This window comes from Marmota monax, unplaced genomic scaffold (assembly GCF_021218885.2).
Source record: "Marmota monax isolate L192 unplaced genomic scaffold, Marmota_monax_Labrador192_F-V1.1 WCK01_AAM20220418_F8-fsc00005, whole genome shotgun sequence".
Taxonomy (NCBI): domain Eukaryota; kingdom Metazoa; phylum Chordata; class Mammalia; order Rodentia; family Sciuridae; genus Marmota; species Marmota monax.
In genome coordinates, this window is record NW_026692254.1 from 30,561,185 (window position 1) to 30,582,310 (window position 21,126).

The 21,126-nt window shown below is 41.3% G+C and overlaps 1 protein-coding gene across 2 annotated transcripts in view; it reads left to right on the forward strand.

The window, feature by feature from the left end:
• The window catches only part of Adamtsl3 (ADAMTS like 3), a 341,011-nt gene that overhangs the window by 46,496 nt on the left and 273,389 nt on the right, over positions 1-21,126 (forward strand). For both annotated transcript variants that reach the window (XM_058577562.1, XM_046438417.2), the window contains exon 3: positions 16,463-16,582. In XM_058577562.1, the coding sequence (XP_058433545.1) occupies positions 16,463-16,582 (120 nt within the window). The remainder of the gene's footprint in view (positions 1-16,462; positions 16,583-21,126) is intronic.

Consider the following 21,126-nt stretch of genomic DNA (forward strand, 5'->3'; position numbering starts at 1 on the left):
TTCCCCGTGTACATGTAGAAACCCCGTGATGGGCTCTTACCAGCCTCTTCCTGGCAGCTCTCTCCTTCTCCCTCCTACTCCCTCCTGGTCTGGCCTCTACTCCCTTCTGGGTTTCTGCCCTAAGCCAAGTAGCAGACGCCTCTCTTTTACAACCTGTCACAGACCTCTGAGTAGACACAGGCAAGCCTTTGAGCAGCTACACCATTTTTCCTTCTGAATACTTAAAGACACTTTGCACCACAACGGAGCTTTTTTTAAATAAGGATATGGGCTGGTTTCTTCACTAGGAGGTTTGTGATTCATTCACATTACAGTTACTCCTGAACAACCAATCACAAGGTTCGTTCTTTACCATGGGTACCAACTTGCTGTGGGAGGGTACAAATAGATCTGTAGTAACTGTCAAACGTCATTTAAGTATAAAAAGTGGATGTGGTCATGCTGTTTGAATCATACTTGTATCCAAACTGCTACAAATGGAAGAAATCGAAGAAGTTTCATGTCTTAGGTGGCACACAACATCTTAGTTGGAATGTTTGTGTTTTCTCGCTTCCTGTTCAGGAATCAAATGATTTAAATTTTCAGCTTTGTTGTGGGATCGGAATGTGTTATTTTGGTATGGTGTGTCTTGCGCAAGGTCTTTCACATTGGCTTGAGTTTGACAGTCTTTCTCATCAGAGGCAATAATTGATGTGGGGTGGCACCTCTTGTGGGGCATGGAGTCTACAGTGCCATAAGGTCTTGATTATTCCCTTCTGAAGCCCCTGTAGCATTGTCTACTTAGTCTTGAACCCAAGACTGCATCTAGGTGGGAAAAAAGTATTGCAGACATCCACCTGACTTAGGTCAGTGGTGTCTTCTCAGAACATTCAGGGAGTAAAAACCACCCCTGGATCCCAAGCAGCAGTGCAAGTCAATAGAAATGTAATGCAAGTTACATACATGGCAGTAAATTTTCTAGTAAGTACGTTAAAATAAGTTAAAAGAAACAGGTGAAAATTAATTTTAGTCATACATTTCATTTTACCCCAGTATATCCAAATATTATTTCAGTATGTAATCAATATAAAAGTTCCAAGTGAAGTATTTTACATTGCTTATTTTCATACCAAGTCTTTGAAGTCAAGTGTTTATATCACACTTTAAGTGCATCTCAATTCAGACTGGTCCTGTTTCGGATGCTCAATCGCCTCATGTGCCTGGTGGCTATTATAAAACTTCTTAGGAAGAGGTAGGATCCACATTCTCTGCCCCATCTTCTTCCCTCTGTCATTTAGAACACAGCTAGCTAATTTCCTCTCTCTCCTTGCAAGGAGACAACCAATGTAGAGGGTTTAGTGTTTCCTTAGCCTAAAGCTCATTCTCTCCCCCTTAACATTACTAAGTACTTACAACTTAAATGTGCCAAGGAAAGTTAATCTTTAAATGTATGTAACTGAATAGTGTTTCAAAATTTCCTTTGGTTATTTGTTTTTATATCATGTGAGCAAGAGTCTAAAAGGAGCACACCTAGAGGGCCCAGCAGCCCTAAAGAGGAATAACAATCAGTGCATCCCAGTCAGACATCTCTTACTGAAGCAGTGATGATGGAGGAAACAGAGGAAAACCGGAGTAGCCACAGACGAACAGTGCTTAAGGAGATCTGTGTGTAGCCCCAGCAGCTTTTTTAAACTTAATTTTTTTTTCCAAAATAAAAAGTCAGTGGATGAGTTGAAGGAAATCCAAGTGGGGAAAATATCATCTAACACAGAGGAAAACCACAAAGTGTAAAGCATGTGGGAAAAGCTAAGAGACTTTAAGAACAGACTTCGATCTCATATTCAAACACTAGAAACAGCAGGAGAAGGAGGGATAGGTGGAGAGCAGGCAACAATGACTCAACTAGTAGGAAGTTGCCTTGAATGAAGAAAAAGACAAGGTTCATGGGTTCCAGTTAGGGTAGATGAGAAAAAGCTACATCTGAGCCCTAACCGTATTCCAGTAAAATTCTCAACTTCTAGGGATGAAGATGAAAAGATTTCTAGAGGTGCTCATGTGCTATTATTTAAATTGTCCAGTTTTCAACAAAACTTTAGGAGATACACAAAGAAAAAACAAAGTTTGGCCCCCGCACACAAAAAAGAAAGTGGTTAAAAGAAACTTTTTAGGATGTGTGATGTTGGATCCAGTAGACAAACACTTTAAATTGGACATTGTAAATATGTTCCAAAACTCCAGATGGGAGAAAAAGTAACTTACAATAGGAAAGCAGATTGATGACAGACTTTTATTTCACAATTCTTGACCCTATAAAATGGTGGAATTATACACACATATGCACACACATATTATGCACATACATATTACATTTTTAATCCATATGGAACTAATTTTGGTGCAATAATGGAGGGGGGTGTCTGTTTGCCCATTTTCCTCCCTATTTACTTATTATGTTGAAGATTTATTGAATAATTCACCACTTTCTTATTGATATTAAAGGTTTGTCTAGAGTTAGATATAAACATGCAAACACATGCGAGTCTGAGTTAAAACTTATTATATGTGTATGTTATGTATACATACAAGTAAAGGAGAGTTTTGTTATGCTTCCTTCACGTATCATTATACTTTAGCACATAAGTGTGTATCCCTGAATAATATAATATTCAGTATTATCCTTTTTTGGATTCTATTCAAATGAAATCAAACTGTATCTATTCTGCTCAGTGTTATGGTTTTAAATTTCATCTATGTTGACAGGAGAAGCTGAATTCATTAATTTTTACCGCTCTATTGTGTTCCAGGTTATAAATACAATACAATATATCGATTCATTCTAGTGTTATTTTCTTTTTGTACACTCTTAGATTTATTGTATTTGCCTTTTTCTTTGGAATTTTGTATTCATTTTAGGAGAGTTCATATGTGATTTTCTTTCTTGTATTATTCTTGTCTGGTTTTGTTATCAAGATTACAATCTCACAAAATGATTTATTAAGTGTTCCTTTCTTTTCACTATTTCTCAAAATAATTTTAAAAGTTTAAATTGTTTGTATTTTGAATGTTTTGCAAAGCTCACTTATAAAAACTTGTGGTTGTACGGTTTTCTTCACGGATAGAATGTTAAATACTGATTCCATTTCTCTAATGGTTAAAGGGCCATGGGATTTTCCCTCCCTCCCTTCCTTCCTTCCTTCCTTCCGTGGAGTCAGTTTTATTCTTTATATTCTTCCCTTAAATGTAAACATTTCTTCCAGTATTTCAAATAGAGTGTGACAACTTTTTTATAGCTTGAGTTCTAAGATGTTATCTTATTGTTCATTTCTCTCTCTCTATTCTCATTGCCACCATCATATAGCCTAACTGGTGTCCCTGCCTCTGTCTCTCTCATCCTCCCAGGTCTTCCCCATAATAACTCACCTCTCCTTATAATCCCTCCAATGCTTCCGAAGGATGAACATGGACTTTGCGGTCTGCATTTCAGCACTGCTTCAAGATCCAGCCTGGGTCTGCCTCTCCAACTCTTTCCTCGCCACTCTCTCTCACTCTGTGCAGAGCTACACTCTGTTCCTCCGACTTGCTCTTTCTGTTCCAACCTCCTTGTTTTTGCCCATGTTGTTCATCATGCCCATGTTATTTCCAGAGAGCTTTGTTCCTCCCTCCTTCACTACATTTCCCTGGCTAGTTCCTTCTTCTTTACATCTCAGTGTAGTGACTCCAGCCTTGGTGACGCTCCTGTGTGTTCTGTAGCACCCAATTTTTCGTCTCTCAGATAGCCCTGATCACATGGCTTCATCATTGCCTATTTCCTTCTCTCGGTTCACACTCAAACCCAGATGGTGAGCAGCCTAAAGCATGGGAGCCTCTTGTTCAGTCTGACGGCCAGTGCAGTATCTGCAAGGGGAATATACTCAGTACATGTTTGCATTAATGTTTAAATTAAAAACTTATTTTTTGGAACTTTGTGAGTACAATCATCTTAGTATTATATATTTGTACAGCTTCATACAGTTCAAGAGCACCATCACATGTGATATTTTATTAAATAGTCACAGCAACTCTGGGAAGGATTTGGTTTTTAACTTCATTTGACAAATGAGGAACTTGAAGTCCTTAAAGCACAAATATGCCTTGTCTAGCTGCCTTCTCTCTTGAATACCCTCCCTTCCCAGAGGCAGCGAGAAGCAGCAGCTAAGGTCTTCAGCATTACTTCTTTATCCTGGAGTTATTCTATACTTTTATCTTTGCGCCTAGTCGGGCTATATCTCAGGGCCTTTGGAGTCAGTGGGAGGGGTCTTAATGCAGTTCTTTTCTTCTGGATCTTATGTTGGTTAAAACCATATAATCAAGGGGCTGGGGCTATAGCTCAGTGGTAGAGCACTTGCCTTGCATGTGTGAGACACTGGGTTTGCTCCTCAGTACCTCATAAAAATAAACAAATAAAATAAAGGCATGCTGTCCATCTACAATTACAAAAACAAAAACAAAAACAAAACCCAAAAAACAAAAAAAACAAAACATACAATCAGTCTGGGTGCGGTGGTAGGTACAGCTTGTAATCCCAGTGGCTTAGGAGGCTGAGACAGGAGGATCACAGGTTCAACAGTGAGGCATTAAGCAACTCAGTGAGAACCTGTCTCTAAATAAAATAAAAAGTAGGGCTGGGAATGTGGCTCAGTAATTGAGTGCCCCTGAGTTCAATCCCTGGTATCCTCCCTGCACCCTGCACCCCCCCCCCAAAAAAAATATACAATGACTCTCATGACAAAGGATCCCAGAATTTTACTGTTTGGCGGCTGGATATTTTTTCTGCTTGGGGAATGTTTTCTATATTCACACCAAAAGTACTGTGGTAATTTTAAAAATACAGTAAAGAAACAGAGTTACTGCCTAGTCATCTTCTTGCCTGACTTTCCTACTATCTAGGGCATTGTGGTGCTCATCTGGCTTGATCTTCCCTGTTGGGTGACATGGGGAATAAGACCTAAGGACTTGAGGGGATCTGTGGAGAGTCACACAGTCACTTTCTCGGACCCCCAGACTCCCAACTGCAAATCTGGCCCTCTTCTTAAGCTTAAGTATCCATTGCCAATTATAACAGGTGTTTGGTGTCTAAGTTTGTCTAGTTTGTGAATGTGATTTTCCATGTATCCGGTACCACTGGTAAAATGAATCTGATGTTTATCAGGACTTAAAGCTAAGTGACATTTTCATGTCAAACAAATATGGAATTGCATGGTGATGCTTTAAACACTCTAAATAAAATTATTTATAACTCCATATATCATTAGGAAATTAAAATTATACTTTAAAATATTATCTTAAATTTATAAACCTGTGTCACATCCAACATATTGGATCAAAAACTGTAGTTTGCATTGTTTTTCTTTTCAACAAAAGTAGTATTTTGTAACCATTTCTTATTCTGGTTTATGGCTCCAACATGGATTTGTTACCTTTATACTGCAAAGGCTGATATTTGTTATCTTAATTTTATGAAAGCATCACCTTTTGTTTTTAAGAAGTCCTTCAAATTTTATGCTAAGTTTCAAGGTTTTTCTGTAGTTATGGAAATTAGAGTGATGCCATTTTAGTCTCATGAAGCAAAGACATCCCAAGTCTAAATCACTATCATCCTATCATCCTGCTTGTTTAAGAATTCTGAAAGGCATGAGCATCCATACAGCAAGTTTGGCAATTCCTCTGACGTTGTTCACACTGAACACTTCCTGCCCTGCAAAGCTTAGAAAAACAAACCGATTTATGATGAATATAAATGTTTTTCGGAGTATGTGCAAACAGCACATTTCTGTCTTTTTCTTCTCTTGGAAGGCTGCATTTTGAAAGCCTGCATGATTTCAGCCACACAGACGAGCTGTTTCCTGAAAGAAATAAAGCTGTAGGGGTGAGAAAGACCTTGAATAAACATGAATATGTCCCCGATGCATTTCTGGACTTTGTCAGGTTGGGTGGTGTCTCCTTGCCAAATGGGGAAGATGGGGAAGAGCTGGTAATGCTTCTTTTGTTTTTTTGTTTTCTGTTCTTTTTTTTTTTTTGTTACTGAATTAACAAAAAATCATGTATAAAATTTGCATGATACTCAGTAATTGTCATGCAGGTTGGCAACAAAGAATATCATGCAGGCATAACTAATCAGTCATCAAGGAATGGGTGTTCTCAATATACACATGGAGCACCTGTGTTATAAGGACAGGGCAGTGTCAGCTGTGGCTGATCAGGCAGAGCAGCCGGCCAGACATGGCAGAAGAGCAGAGACACCCTTGTTCAGGAGGGATGCTAGAGTGGCAGGAGCAGATCTGGATGTAGGGCAGTCGAGGCTGAGAGGCACTTGGGCCAAGGAGGAAAGGGTAGATAGAGGCAGAGAGACTCCAGAGAGCTCTTCAGGTCCTAGCCAGGTTCCTAGAGAATGTGGGTATGTTGGAACCTCTAAGAAAAAAGGACAAGACACATATTGTCAGCTTAGAAGATCAGACAAATGAGTGATTCCCTCAGGAATCCTGACTTTCCTTGGTCTACCTGGATCACTTTACTTAAAATTGTAATTTATATCCTGCTCCCCGATACCTCCAGTCTCCTTTCCCCATATAACTTAGTATACAATTTACTTCTGTATTCAGTTCATTTTCTGTTTCCCCTCATTAGAATCTCAGCTTCTTGCAAAAAGTGATGTATTTTTTTTCTATTTTATCAACTGCTAAAATCTCAGTGTCAAACACTGCTGGGTGCCCTGTAGGTGCCTAATCCATGCAGACTGAGTGACTGAACAGGCACTTGGACACTCCATACTTTTTGGATTACCCACCCCCATCACTTTGGTAAAATAAAATACATATTTGTACTTTATTTAAAAGGCAAAGATGCCTTTTTCTCTGCCAGGGAGATAATGATGAGTGTTAGTGGTGAAGAGGCTGTGGGAAAATACATATTTCACTTTAGGATCAAAGTGCAGATTCCAGTGCCGAGACTGAGCCCTGAGAGATGGTTCTCTCTTTACATGGAGTTCCTGGCAGGGAGTGGAACGGATTCCTGGGAGAGAATGACAGGGGTCCACCAGCAGTCATCTCATGTCTGCGCAGCTCTCTCTTGGAGTAGTTCCCACACACCGCACTTGCTCCCATCCCCAGTTATTTACCCTCGTTCCCACTGCCTCCTCTACTGATCACCTTGGTCAGGGACAGCACCACCCCTTGCCAAGGATCTAACATCTTTTTTAAGATGTTAGATCCTTGCCCAGGTGGCTGGACCAGGAGGAGAAAGGATGGGAGAAGGAGTGGAACAGGGAGTCTACAACTTATCAAGATCTGAGATGAGCACCTGGGTTCTTTATTTGGCCACAGAGCCCTGTTCATGGAGCATGAAGTTGAGTTTTTTCCTAAGGTATTTTAAGGTAGACTTATTTCCATGTGACGTTTTGCTAATTGCTGTTTCCAATGGGTCAGCTTACTTCAAGGTCTTGAAAAATGGACTCAAATAAAATTTTTTTTGGGGGGTGCAGGCTCCAGGGAAAGAGGATCTATATTGTGTATGTTGGCAGGGGAAGGCTTTCTTTCCGTTCCCCCTTCAGAGTAATAGCTGAGTTTTAAAATAACCCCTTGTGAAGTGCCAGCACACAGCCTGTGTGTGCTCTGTGGTGGAGGGAGTAGTCATGCAGGGTTCCCGGGCTGGGCAGAAGGCAACTCAGGTCTGCTTGTAGGAAAGAACTCAATTACTGGAGGTCTTCCGGGTACAAAGCCCAATGCTGAGGACCAAAGAAAGTTGATGGGTCCATTTTCAGGTTTTTCTGCCAGTTCCAGGGAACTGAAAGGTGAAACCTGTTCCAATAAGATTTTTTTACTGATTACCCTGGGCTCTGCTTGCCAGGGCTGATTAAGAATGTGTACCTCAGAGTGTGTGTGTGTGTGTGTGTGTGTGTGTGTGTGTGTGTGTCTGGAATGCTATGGGGAAGAGAGAGAGGAACTTGAGAGAGAAGGAATGCACATTTAGTGGCAGAAGAAGAAATGGTGCTGTGAATGACATTCAGGAGATTCAAATTCCAATTTGCTAAAGAGAGTCTTAATGTGATGTATTTATTTTTTTAATGGAGTATTGTGATTACACATAATAGTTGGATTTATTGTGATATATCTCTACATACATACGACATGATTTAATCAATTTAATTTCCTTGTACCTCCCCTTCCCCCCACCCCCTGATTCCCTTCTTCAACTCTACTGGTCTCCCTTGTATTTTCATGAGGTCCCTTTTGTACTTTTTTCTCTCTAGCTTCTATTAATGTGATATATTTAAATTCCAGGAAAGAGCTTTTCCAGCCATGTAAATAGTTCTTCCTGAATAAGGGCACCCATGGGCCCGCCTGCCTCTGCACTGTAGGAGGGATGGAGAAGAGTCTGCTGCTCACACTTCTTTTGAAAACATGACCTAGAGTGAAGCTAAAGTGTGAAACTTGGTGGTATTTTGGCTGAGGTTGTTCTCAGATGTTTTTTAAGATGTTAGATCCTTCAACTGAACGATATCAGGAGAACCGACACCAAATAGAGAAAAAGAATCTTAAATCCCTAGAATCAACTTTAGAAACTCAGAAAAAAAATGTTTGAAACTACTTTTCTTTCTGCTTCCCTTTTTACCCCACCAAAGTAAATGTATTATATTGTATCAGGAAGTTTTTGGGGCACCAAAGACTGAAAAATCTTGGAATGGTGACATTCTACTTGAAAACCCAAAATGATCCTGGAGGTTTCTTTTTTTAACCTTCATTTCAGATTCAAAAAAAATGTACATCATAGGTTTTGGAACAAAAATGTGCTTGGTACACTGAATTTAAGTTGTATTGGTTATCTTAATTTTTCCTCATTGACCTTGTGTTAGTCAGCTTTTTTGTCACTGTGACAAAATACCTGAGGAAAACAATTTAAAAGAGAAAAGATTTATTTTGGCTTCTAGTGTCAGAGGTTTCAGTCTCTGACTGGCTGGCTCCACTGCTTTGGGCCTGAGACAAGGCAGAACATCATGGCAGAAGGGCATGGTGGAGGAAAGATGTTCACTTTATGGCACCCTGGAAACAGAGAAGATGTGACTGGGGACAAGATATAGTTTCCAAGAGCATGCTCCAAGTATGTATTCCCTCTAAATAAGTTCCACCTCTTATAGTTTCCACCACCTCTGTTTTAGTCAGATTTTTTTGTCATGGTGATCAAAACACCCGACAAGAACAACCTAGTGGAGGAAAAGTTTATTCAGAGTTTATTGTTTCAGAGATTCTGTTCACAGATGGCTGGCTGACTCCATTGCTCTGGGCTCATGGTGAGGCAGTGCATCATGGCGGAAAGGCCCAGTGGAGGAAATCTGCCCAGTGTATGGTGGGGTCAGGTAGCAGAGGGGGAGAGGGGGAAGGGACCATGGGGAAAAATGCACCCTTCTAGGGCAAGCCCCCAGAGATTTATCTCCTTTAGCCATGTCCCACCTGCCTATAGTTACCACAGAGTCTGTTCATTCTAGTTTGAAGAGTTTGATCAAGTTACAGCTTCATAATCTAATAATTTTGCCTCTGAATATTTCTGCATTAATGAAAACTTCTGGTGACACCTCATAGCCAAACCATAACAACCTCCCAATAATCCTCTCAGCTATGAATCCTTCAGTGGATTAATCCACAGATGAGGTCAGAGCCCTCATGACCCAGTCACTTCCCCAAAACCCTATCTCTGAACATTGCTGCACTGAGGACTAAGCCTTCACCACATGAGCTTCAGAGAACAGTCCAGACCCAAACCATAGTAGGCCCTAAAAGGTTCAAATTGTAAAGTCCCTATAAACTATCCTGGGCCGGGGAAACAACTGCCAGAGGCTGCACAGAGAATGTCTTCTTTGCAAACTGTTTGCTGGACATGAGCCTGGGATTCTGTCCGCTGCCCCTAGGAAGCACATTTCTAGACTTAGGGGACATTATCATTTAAAGGGATCTTCCAACTGCAGGAGTGGTCCTACCCCTCCCATCCATGTGCTGAACTCTCCCTTGCAGATCTTGGTTGCCATGAATAAAGATTGATCCATGTGCTTTCTTATTCCTGACAGTGACCTTAAAAGTCCTCTGCTGAGTCCTGGTGTCATGGGAAGAGTCCAGCAATAGTGGCTCAGGCTTTGCCCTCTTGGAGCTTGGCCCATTCATTCAGATGTGTTGGAATGTCACTTCTTCCACCTAGCTTCTTATTCCCTTGTGTCGTCTGTATCACGACTGACTTGAAGCACCTGACAAGATATTTTTTGAATCTCTAGTGACCAACATGGATTTGCCATTAGCCTGAGGATAGCTAAATGGCCAGACTTCAGTCCTGCCCCAGCTCAGTGTTTGTAGTGGTGACTAGGATGGAGATGGAAGCATGCTGATGGAGAGCATGCCTCAAATTTGGGCTGGCTCAAAGCAGGGAGAGTGATACACATACTGGTAGATGAAGTCGGGATCCAAAATAGTCCCAATGGATTAGAATGAAAGTGGATGTGAATGACAGGAAACTGGGCAGTTTGGTCTCAGTCCAGAGTACAGGAACATGGCTTAGCAACAGCTTGTGGGAAAAAAAGACTTGGGAGCCTCCACTGACCACAGCTCTGAAGTTTGGTGGTGTATTGCTCAGATGTGTTCATGCTCGGGAGAGGAATGAGCGTCCCTCTTCTAGGGTTCAGGCTGAACTTAGAAGTATTCAGACTGGCTTGTTGAATTTTGATGGGGATCACATTGTGTTTGTTTTAACTGGTGTCTGCTTGACTTTTTTTTAAAAAAATTGTAAATAGACACAGTACCTTTTAAAAATTTATTTATTTATTTTATTTGGTGCCTCACAAATGCTAGGCATGTACTCTACCACTGAGCTACAACCCTGGCCCTCTGCTTGACTTTTGAGGCACATGAGTCCCATTTTCTGTTATAGGAATACCCACTTCTCCCCTGCTTTTCTCTCTTCCCATTACCTCATTGTGAGAGACAGGAACAAAAAGAACAACAAAAACAAATAAACAAACAAAAAACTCAAAGTGCTTGTTCCTACTTTCTTTTCCACTCAATACAACACTCCTTACATCAAATGTCTAAGGGTAATTTCCTACACACCAGCCATTTCTTTGGTGGATACAAGCTGTGTCCTTTAGTCGGTTCTGAAACTATTTATCTGGAGGTTGCATCAAACTCATAGGCTAAGGCTTCAGTCCCCAAGCTGCCCTCCTACTTCAGGTGCCAAATATATAAATAAATGATTTTATTTATATATATTTTTATATATTTATTATATCACAGTTGTACAGTCAATCCCAGTCTTGATAGTTCTTCCTGATCCTTTATAGGGATGGAGCAGTGCTTAGAATACTGAAATCCTAGTTTTGAAGAGCCATTCCATGTTACTTCCTTCTGCCAAAGTCAAAGACTTCAGCTGGAGTTTGGGGGTGGGGGAGACACAGCTGTATCCCCAAGTCTCAGATTCATAGTCCCTGGAGGTGCTGTCTGGATTCCTCCTGCCCCTGTCCCTGGTGACTCAGCAGCTGGTGGAGAGGATGCATTTTGGCAGCTTCTCTCCCAGGCCCTGGCTCTGTGCCCTGGGAAGATTGTGCACTTCCTATCTGGACTCCCTCCCCCTGTCTTCTCTCCAACTCTTGCTACTTAAGGGTCCTGACCTCTTTGGTCACCCCATCCCATAAGGAGCCACATGCCCCTGAGTCTCACTGACATTTAGGAAGTTACCACCCATCTGGGTGGAAATGTCAAATGCATTCCTTATGGGGCTCACTTTCTAAGACCATGCATGGACTCAGCCATTTCTCCTAAAGGATACTGCTCAGTTTTTCTAAGACTCTTACCCAATTGAAAGAGAAGAGGAAATGGAAACAGGGATGAAGTTTGCCTGGGCAGCCAAAAGTTTGTGTATCGCTAGTCAAATGTCCTAACCCACTGTGTGCAGCAAGGCTACAGCACCCACCTCACAGTGAAGTGTGAAGACGGAAGGAGCTTCCACAGGTGCTAGCTCACGCTAGACACTCAGAAACCCCAAGTGGCCTTCCTTCCACTTTTTCTCCAAAGGATCTTTGTTGAATATGTTGCATCTACAATTGGAGTTGTTGCCAGAGAAACTCCATCCTCAAGAGAGGTGGGGGTTAGACTGTCTCTAAAGTTCCTTCTGATTCTGCAATTCTGTGCTTCAGACATTTGGCCCATCCTAGACCCCACTCTGCTCAGATGCCAGAATTCTACTTGATGGTGCATATGTAGGAGGGGAGTTGTGGAGAAGGATGTCAGAGAAGGTGCTGGGGCCAAGGCACTTCAGCTGGAAAGCCATGGGCCACTTTGGACAAGTTTGGTGTCTTTAAACTGGCTAGATTCTGACAGACCCCTGTAGCTTTGAAGAGAGTGAGCTCCTGGTCACTAAAGGTATGCAAATAGAAGCTGCAGAGTGTCTGGCAGGATTCCTGAGGAAGTCAGGCTAGATCAGAGAGCCAAGAAATGCTGGGCTTTCATAATCGTGCAATACGACAACACTGCAGACAGCCATGGAGGTGCGAGGTGGCCTCACTGTGCTTTCAATGCTATGGAGTTTTGGAAAATACTTGGATTGTACCTGGGCTGTAATACATTCCTGAGTGAAAATTTATTCTGGAGTAAGAATTTTATAAAAAGAGATGAGTGTAAAAGCTTCATTGTTTATCTGTAATAATTAATATGATGGGGGTGTGAAGAAAATCTTGTTTAGCCTAGGGACTGGTAACCCTGAACTCCCACAGGGTTGCCAGGGAAGCAGGTCCTTTACTACTTGACTCAGGTGATGCCACCAGTCTTTCGTGCCTCACCTCCCATGTACCAGGCACTGTGATGTTCACTATGATGTTCCCCAGTCTCCACCTGGGGAATGCAGAGCCAGTGGAGACTCTGTCTTCAGACTTAGGAAGTTCCTACAAAATGCAGTGCCCAAATGAGCCTTGGAGGAGAGAAAGAAGCCTGGGATAGACAAATATATTATATTACCAATCTGAATTTAAGTTGAAGGTGGGGGAAGCTTGTTGGAACTTAGGAAATGTTCGTAGTTGTTTTTAGTACTGTAGGAACACAAGGAACAAAGAGAAGTATTGTGCTGTTACCAAAAGAGACTCCAAAAGATTTTTTCTGTAACAGTCTTAGGAGAGTCCCACTTTGCTAAGTGGAAAGAAAATTGAATGGGAGGGAAGACAGCACAGAAGGGACAGATAGATGATCTTGGGACCCAGTGGCAAGGTGTCCGGGGGAGGTGATAGCTCAAAGTCAGGAGTCAGCAAAGAAACATGGCCTGATGTGGACTTACATGGATCCAGGGCCCTCATCTTTACAAAGCCAAACCATTTGGTAACAAGCTGGATTCCATTCCTCTTCCTTCTAAAGAGCTTTACTATGGCCATCATCTTATTCTGACCCCTCCTCTTCCTCCTCCTTCTCCCTACCTCACCCTCACCCACTGGAGTATCACAGTAATAGAAGTTCTCCTGTCTTTAAAAATGTCTACCTGCCACTCCATGTTCCCCTAGCTATGGCCTCATTCTCAATCTCCCTTCATGGTCTCCACTTCCTCTTCTCCTGTCACTCATACTCATTGGAATTGTCCCTGTGCCACTTCATTGTCACTATGCTTGTCAATGTCAATAGTGACCTCCTTGTTGCCAGACCCAGTGGACACTCATCCAGCCTCGTCTCCCTCCATCTCTTAGAGCTCAAGATAGTTGATTATTTTCTTTGATGCTGAATCCTTCTATGACCCAGGATTTTTCTTCATTCTATTGCAGTTAGTGATCATTTTCAGACTCTTTGTTTCTTTTTTTGTTGTTGTTCACATTTTCAAGTGTTAGAATTGTTGAGAGTACCAGGAAAAGCTCCCTTGTCTATCAAACTCTCTAGGTATGGTCCTTTCAGGCATAATGGCTGTAAGTGTGTGTGTGTGTGTGTGTGTGTGTGTGTGTATGAAAATTTCAGCTGTGACTTCCAAATCTCTTACTCCAGTCTCACATCTTCCTGAACTCCTGAGTTGCATATGGAACAGAAACTCAAGCTCTCCATGAGGATTGTCTCACAGACTACTCCAACTTCACATGACTCCATTCTTCCCAGAGCATCCAGGCCTGCCACAGGCTACTAATCCATTGCATTCCTTTCTAGTTTGTTGCTTAAGCCTCAAACCCAGAAATTATCCTGGATTCCTCCCCTTTTCTCCCTCATCAGCAAGTTGGATGGTTCTAATCCAACCACCTTACTCCATCTCCATTGGGATGATGATTCTAGTCCAATGAACCATCCCTTTTAACCTGTTTGTATCAATGATTTCATTTTACCTCCTCTAGCCCACTAAGCAGTCACTGTTGTTTAAGTACAATTGTGTGATTCCAGCCATGGTCTCAAGGTTTTGAATGTCCTGGCTCTTTCTCTCCTTCATATCTCCATTTCATGCTGCTTGTCCACACTGAATCCAGCCACACTGACCTCCTTTCTATTCTTTAAATTTGTTGGCCTCCTTTCCACTTTGGGGCCTTGGGACTTGCTCTTCATTTGGTAGAAATACTCATTCTTGGCTTTTTGCAAAACGGGCTCCTTTGAATGCTTTAGAAATTAGCTGAAATCATACCTTCTTGAGGATCCTTTTGCTGACCATCTTATCTAAAAATCAAGTATCCCCTCCCAATTCTATTCTCCTATCACCCAATTCTTTCTTTTACAGCATTTCAAACTTTAATTTTCTTACTTATATGCTTTAGGTTATTTTATTATGTATTTCCTCCACTCCACTAGAAGTAGCTTTCATGAAAACAGGGACTTTAGCCTTGTTCCTCATTGTATTCCAGGCATATGGCAGGTGCTCAATAACCATGTACTGAATGCATGGTCAACTTAACATAAGTATAGTCTTGGAAGGTCCTCTACATTCAGAAAACTGTTTTAAGGTAATGACACTCGACTGCTCCCAATCTTTGATAAGTGGATCTGTCTGTGACTTTGTACATGGGAACTAAGGGTCTAATGCCTGGCTTCATTATGATAAGCAGGTCTCTTAACTCTGACTACCTGAGTTAATTCATTTATAAAATAAGAATTTTGACCTAGGATGACTTCTGCAGTATCTTTAAGGCATCTAAAATTATGATTCTGGTAATTGTGAAGCCAGTAGAGACAAATTAAGAATAGTGGTGCTAAATTTTTCATGCAAATTAAATTCAATAAGAAAACCTTGAAAATTCTTAGTGCTATCTAATCTAGTGAAGTTAGATGGTCTCTGTTCCTTGACAAAACTACTGTGTGTTTAGTTCTCATTTTAAAGTGCAGTACTCAAATGCATGTTTTTTGCTTCAACCAAAGTTTCAGCTGTGGTTTTGGAATGAGATCCATGGGGCAATAGAAATACTTCTGCTCCGGAAATGTACATTTGTTCCTGACTCATCATATTTGCAGAGATCCATTTCCTTGGAGGAATACCTCTGACCTCTTACTCTGTTTCTTTCTCATTCCTTCCCAAGCATGGGGGAGTGAGGTTCCCAGTTGAGGGGATAGTCATGGGTCCATGTTTTTCAGTTGGACAGGACTAAGCATTGGGGATTCCATCTCCTTTTTGACTTTCCTTCTTGAATCAATCAAGGTAGAAATCCTGGTAATCACTCTGCATCCTTTAAATTATCTTGGATGGGATCTATCAGTAAGGAGGTGGGTGGCTTGATAGTAACAAGTCTATTAATCACTCTGTCCAAGGCATATTCCCCAACAGGGGTGTCCTTCTCCTTGAGTCCTTTTAAACAGCAATCAATGGGACTTGATCTAATGATTCAGATACCAGGGTATGAGCTTTCCATAAACTAAATGGAGTTTTTTTGCAAAAGTCACATTTATTTAACCCCGGATTTTTATAAAAAGATAAAAAGTATTAATAGAAAAAAAACTCTAAGTAAATCCACCAAAACAATTAAAAGTAGTTCTCATAACTTGAAGGGATTATGGGTGAATTTTGCTGTCTTTTGTGGTAGTCTGTATTTTCTTAAGTTGCTATAATGGACATGCCTTTCTGTTAGTGTGGGAAAAAATTCATTTCCCAGTTTTACTCACACATATACATACACACCCAAATAATAAAAGAAAAAAGGAAAGAAAATGTACTGTAAAAGCAATAGGTTTGCAACAACAAAACTTAAGCAGTTAACTTCTCTGTGGCTGAATTGCCGAAAGGTGGGGAGCAGCAGGAGGAGGGCAGTGGAATAGTTCCACTCCTGTCATTTGAGAAAGACCAATGTGATATCCTGGTCTAACAGTGTCCCCAGCACAGGTGCCTGATGTGCCCCACCTTGGTCTTTGCCAAGACAGGGCACTTCCCTTTTCTGAATGCAGAATTCTGGATTCTCTTGGAATGTCCTTTTTAGAATCTGTCCCTTAGGAGGTCTGCCCTGGAGCCTTTTGTGTAACCAGGTGACTTTGCCTTTCAGACCACAGCAGAGAAGTCTCCTGGAGCCTACTTCCTTCCTGAGTTTGCACTCTCTCCTCAGGGAAGTTTTCTGGAAGATACAACAGGGGAGCAGTTCCTTACGTACCGCTATGATGACCAGGTAAGAATATTGCCAAAGAACCTGCCTTTGATGTTCCATTTGCCATTGTCGGATACTCTCTGAAAAATGCCTGCAAAATAATTGTTTTCCCCTGAGCAATACCAATACAATAGACCCTGGCACTCTTGAAGGATCCCAAGACTTCTGGATGGCCATGTTTGCATATAATGTTCTATACCAGGTACGGTTCAGGTTCTGGTTGGGTCATTTGCTTTACAATCACTTTTTCTTACATCTATAAAAAATATATGATGGGTTCATTCATTTCAGTTATCACCAAATTTATTATTCCATGATGAAATTTTTTGAAAGTTTTATTTTCTGATTAAGCATTGCTTCTTTTTCCTCTTAGCTTGTACTTTGTTTCTTTTGTTAGCACCAACATATTTTTTCCAAGCCCATTTTCCAGAAAGGAACAAATGTGTGTGTGTGTGTGTGTGTGTGTGTATGCATGTATGTGTGTATGCATTTGTGTGTTTAAATCTCTTCATGAAGGCTAACTAGATTAGAAAGCCATGCTAGCCTGAGCTACAGAAGCTGGGCACTAAGAACAATGATTTCCTTCCATTCCAAATTCACACTGATTATCTTCATAGCATTTGAGATTATGAATGTCTTTGAGACACTTATACCTCACTGAAACAGAGAATGTTAACTTTGCCAAATGCAAAGGTTTCTAGTTGAGAGCCTGAATTCATGGGGGCCGTGGAGCAGACTTGGGTAGGATTTAAGCCCATGGAGGACTTTGGGGGATCTGGCAGATCTTGGTAGGTACAGACACAAGAAGAAATGAGGAGATGGGCACAATTACCTTGTCACGCACACGCTGGCTTGTAGGGAGCCTGCCTAACTATTGAGGCCAGCTATGTTGTCCTGAGCTACTTTCTCAAAGGCTAGCACATTCTTGTTTGATTTGGGCAAGGCCTAGTTAGCGGGTAGAAGACTTTATTCACAAGGGACAACTCTAAGAAATTTAGTCTGCCCAACATGGGTAGATGTTAAGATGGGACTGCAGGGAGAGGGACCTGGCTCTGGGACTGGCTAGCGCTGTATGGGGGCTGGAGATTAGACTGGGAGGAGGACTGAAGTCTTGCACAGCAGAGCAGGCAGATGGAGGGTGGAGACATTTGCCCAGAACCATGTCCCAGTTAAGAGGACGACACAAATTTATTCTGATCCGAAGTCTGCTGATAACTGACCTACAGTTTTAACTCTGAATTTGGGTTGGGGGTGAGGACCAGGGCTGTGACTTCACAGATTACTGTGAGTAGGAAGCCACAGTGGGTCACTGGGACACAGGTGAGATGAGACCAGTTTTTTTTTTTAATTGAAAGTTTCCACATTCGATCATTATTCCAAGTTAATTGAAAAATTAGTACATAAACAATTGTTTGGGGAGCTGGGGTCAGGTGGGGGTTATTCTGAATTTGTGTTATGGAGCCCAGGAATTGGGTCTGGTTGCTAATAAGCCCTCAGACATCATTAAGTCACTTTCTGCCTTTTACTCCAGTGGGTTTTTAGAGGGTCTTTAATTTATGGCTTCTTTTAATCCAGAAATCAATGATCCAACAGGTTTCATATGATCCCTAATTGAGAAGGCAGTAAAGGATAAAAGAGGGTGTCTGGAAAATAACAAGCTATGTATTTTATAATTAAAGAGTGGTTAATGCCTTCTCCAGGCTCCACAGATACATTATGTTTAATGTAATAACAATATAAAAGCTAGAAAAAGAGGAAAACAAGCCCCTTTGGTCTTTTCAAAAGGTCTAAATAGATCTTAAAAGTGTGTGGCATGCTGTGGAAATTTCATCCTAGGACATGTTGCTACAGAAAGCCCCAGTGAATAGCATACAAAACCACTCTGTGTTGCCCCACGGTGTGTTTCTTTTAAGGGAGAGGAATAAGGTCAAAGAAAACAAGCCAGTAACAGCACCCACGCTCCTCTGCTAATGGCAAGGAAAAGAACAGGCCCTTATGCTGAACTAGGTGTCTCTCCTGAATGAACTTTAGGATTTAATCAGCTAGAGACTGTTAGCACACGGCCCAAGCCCTTATCCTTTTTCCTCTTGATGCAGAACATGCACAAGGCACTGTGATGTTCGGTGCTTCTCAGGTACTAGTGAGAAGACAGAACTGATTATCAAACATTATCAAAGTTCAGGAAGACCCTTCCCCTGTAGCATATGACACAATGTTAAGATCAACTGCAAACGAAAGCTGTGGAATGAGTCTGCTTTGGGTTCAAATCCTAGTTCCACTTTATTTGCTGTATGACTTGAGACAAATTACTTTACTTCTCTGCACTTTGAGTTTTCTTTTCTATGTAGTGGGAATCTGAATGGTATTTATCTTATGTAGGTGTTTTGAGGATTTAAAGGAGATAATTCACATAAATCTCCCTGCACAGTTTAAGCATTTAATTTAGCTGTGGCTATTTCTAATAATATTATTTGTAAATGTGCAATTCAGATAATCTCAGATATTCTTATGCTGAAGGAAAGAAGGGGACCCCATACAACATTTTAATTTTTTTTCCTGCTGGGATTCAACCCAGGGTCTTAGTACTAGATAAGCACTCTACCACTGAGTTACACTCCTAGCCCTTTAAAATAATTTTTATTGTGCATACAGTAGAATGCATACATATCTAAAGTATAGAATTGATGAATCTTTAAATATTTTGACACCCACATAACTACTACCCCAAATTAAGAAACCAAATATTTCTAGCACCCTAGATGGCTCTTGTGCCTCTTCCAATCTATATCCCCCACCAATGGAGGGATCACCATTCTGACTTGTGTCACTGTTACAAATCGGTTTTGCCTGCTTTATACTTTTAATTTTATATAAACGGAATCACACAGCACATACTCCTTTGCGTCTGGCTTCTTTCACACATCATTATGTCTGAGAGATTCAACCAAGTTGTTGGATCCAACATAATATAGGGTTTAATGTCTAGCAGTCAGTTGTACTCTTTGGAACAAATTGTCTCACATTGGAACAAATTGCAGCATACTGGGTGGCATGCGGCATTGCTCCTGCACAGAAATTCCCAGATTGTCCTAAAAGGTTTGCAGGGCAGCGCCTCCAAAGATTCTGTACCTGGGGGAGTAGTGGGCTCAGTGTTCCAGTGTAGCCTTTACTGTAACCCATCCAGCATTTCACAAGCAGAAATAGATACAGGATTTGTGAGATTTGCCACCAGGGCAGCATCTGTGCTGTCAGGTGGCTTGGGTCCTTACCTGTGGAGTCTGTGTATGAATGCCAGAGATGCTGTCTGCTTTCACAGTGGCCTGAAGCCAGAGTGACAAAATGCTTATGCAATTGAGGCCACAGCCTGGTTTTTGAAAGTTGTTGGGGCAGACATGGGTTCATGAGGCTCTTCCTTCCTATAAAATCCTCATTTGATAAAATGGGAAGCAGGTGGAAGGTGTGGAGATATTGGCTTTCTTGGTCAACCCTCACTGGACTTTTAAAAGTATTTTATCCTGGGCACATTTTCATGAAAACCTTCAGGTCAGTCTTCAAATGTCTCCTGGATTAGGTGCCTGGAAAACTAATAACCCTGAGGCCAGTAAAGCACAGCTGTGATGTAGGCTGCGTTTAATGAGAGGCATAAAAGCCACACTGTGATTATTCGGAGAGACTAAGCAACTTCTAGTGAAGAGAGCAGCCGGAGGCCAACTGGGGAGCAGTGCAAACAGGACTAGTCAGGCAGCCCCAGTTGTCTTCTTCCACTAATGAGCTTGTAATTTAACCCAGTTACTTGACATCTTTGGACCTTAGACTCCTTAGCTGTTTCAAAAAACAAGGTGACTGCATTTCATGATCTGCCCTCCTTCCAGTCTAACATAGTCTATCTTTTGAAACTACAAATAGAATATTCTACATTGCAGAGTGCTAATTGGATCATCCTGATTATAGTGGCAGTCTTGCCAGTGAGGCAGTAAACTATGACTTAGAGAATTTTAGAATTTTACAGCTGGTGGAGACTTTGGCTGAAACGCCCCATTTTTACAAGTCAAGAAAACAGAGATTCTGAACGTGCAAGTGACTTGCTCAAGGATATCCAGACGGTTATTTGAAAAACTAAGGCCATTATTCTCCAAACCTGAGGCTACCCCACTTTAGAAATATACCCAGCTGCTTCCCTCAGAAGAATCGCCTTAAAAATCATATCCTTTCTCTAAAAATCTTGATTCTACTGTTATGGCTCATAGAACGTTGGGAACCTTAGCAGACCACAGAGAATGATTTGGTATTAATGGATTGCTTTACCAGCATACTATCAGTTTCTTCAGGAATTTAGAATTAGCTATGCTAGTAGCATCTTGTAAGCATTTCATTTCTCTCTAGTTTTTAGTAGAAATCACAATTTGTGTTTCAGTCTAGATGAAACATGTTAGTTGAAATTAAAATGGCACTGACTTCCCACATCCTTAAAATGAAAGCATTCTCGCACTTGGTGGCATTGGACCTAGTTAGGAAGGATTACTTTGGGACAATTGGTTAAGAAGGTTGTGGTTGGAAGAGTTATT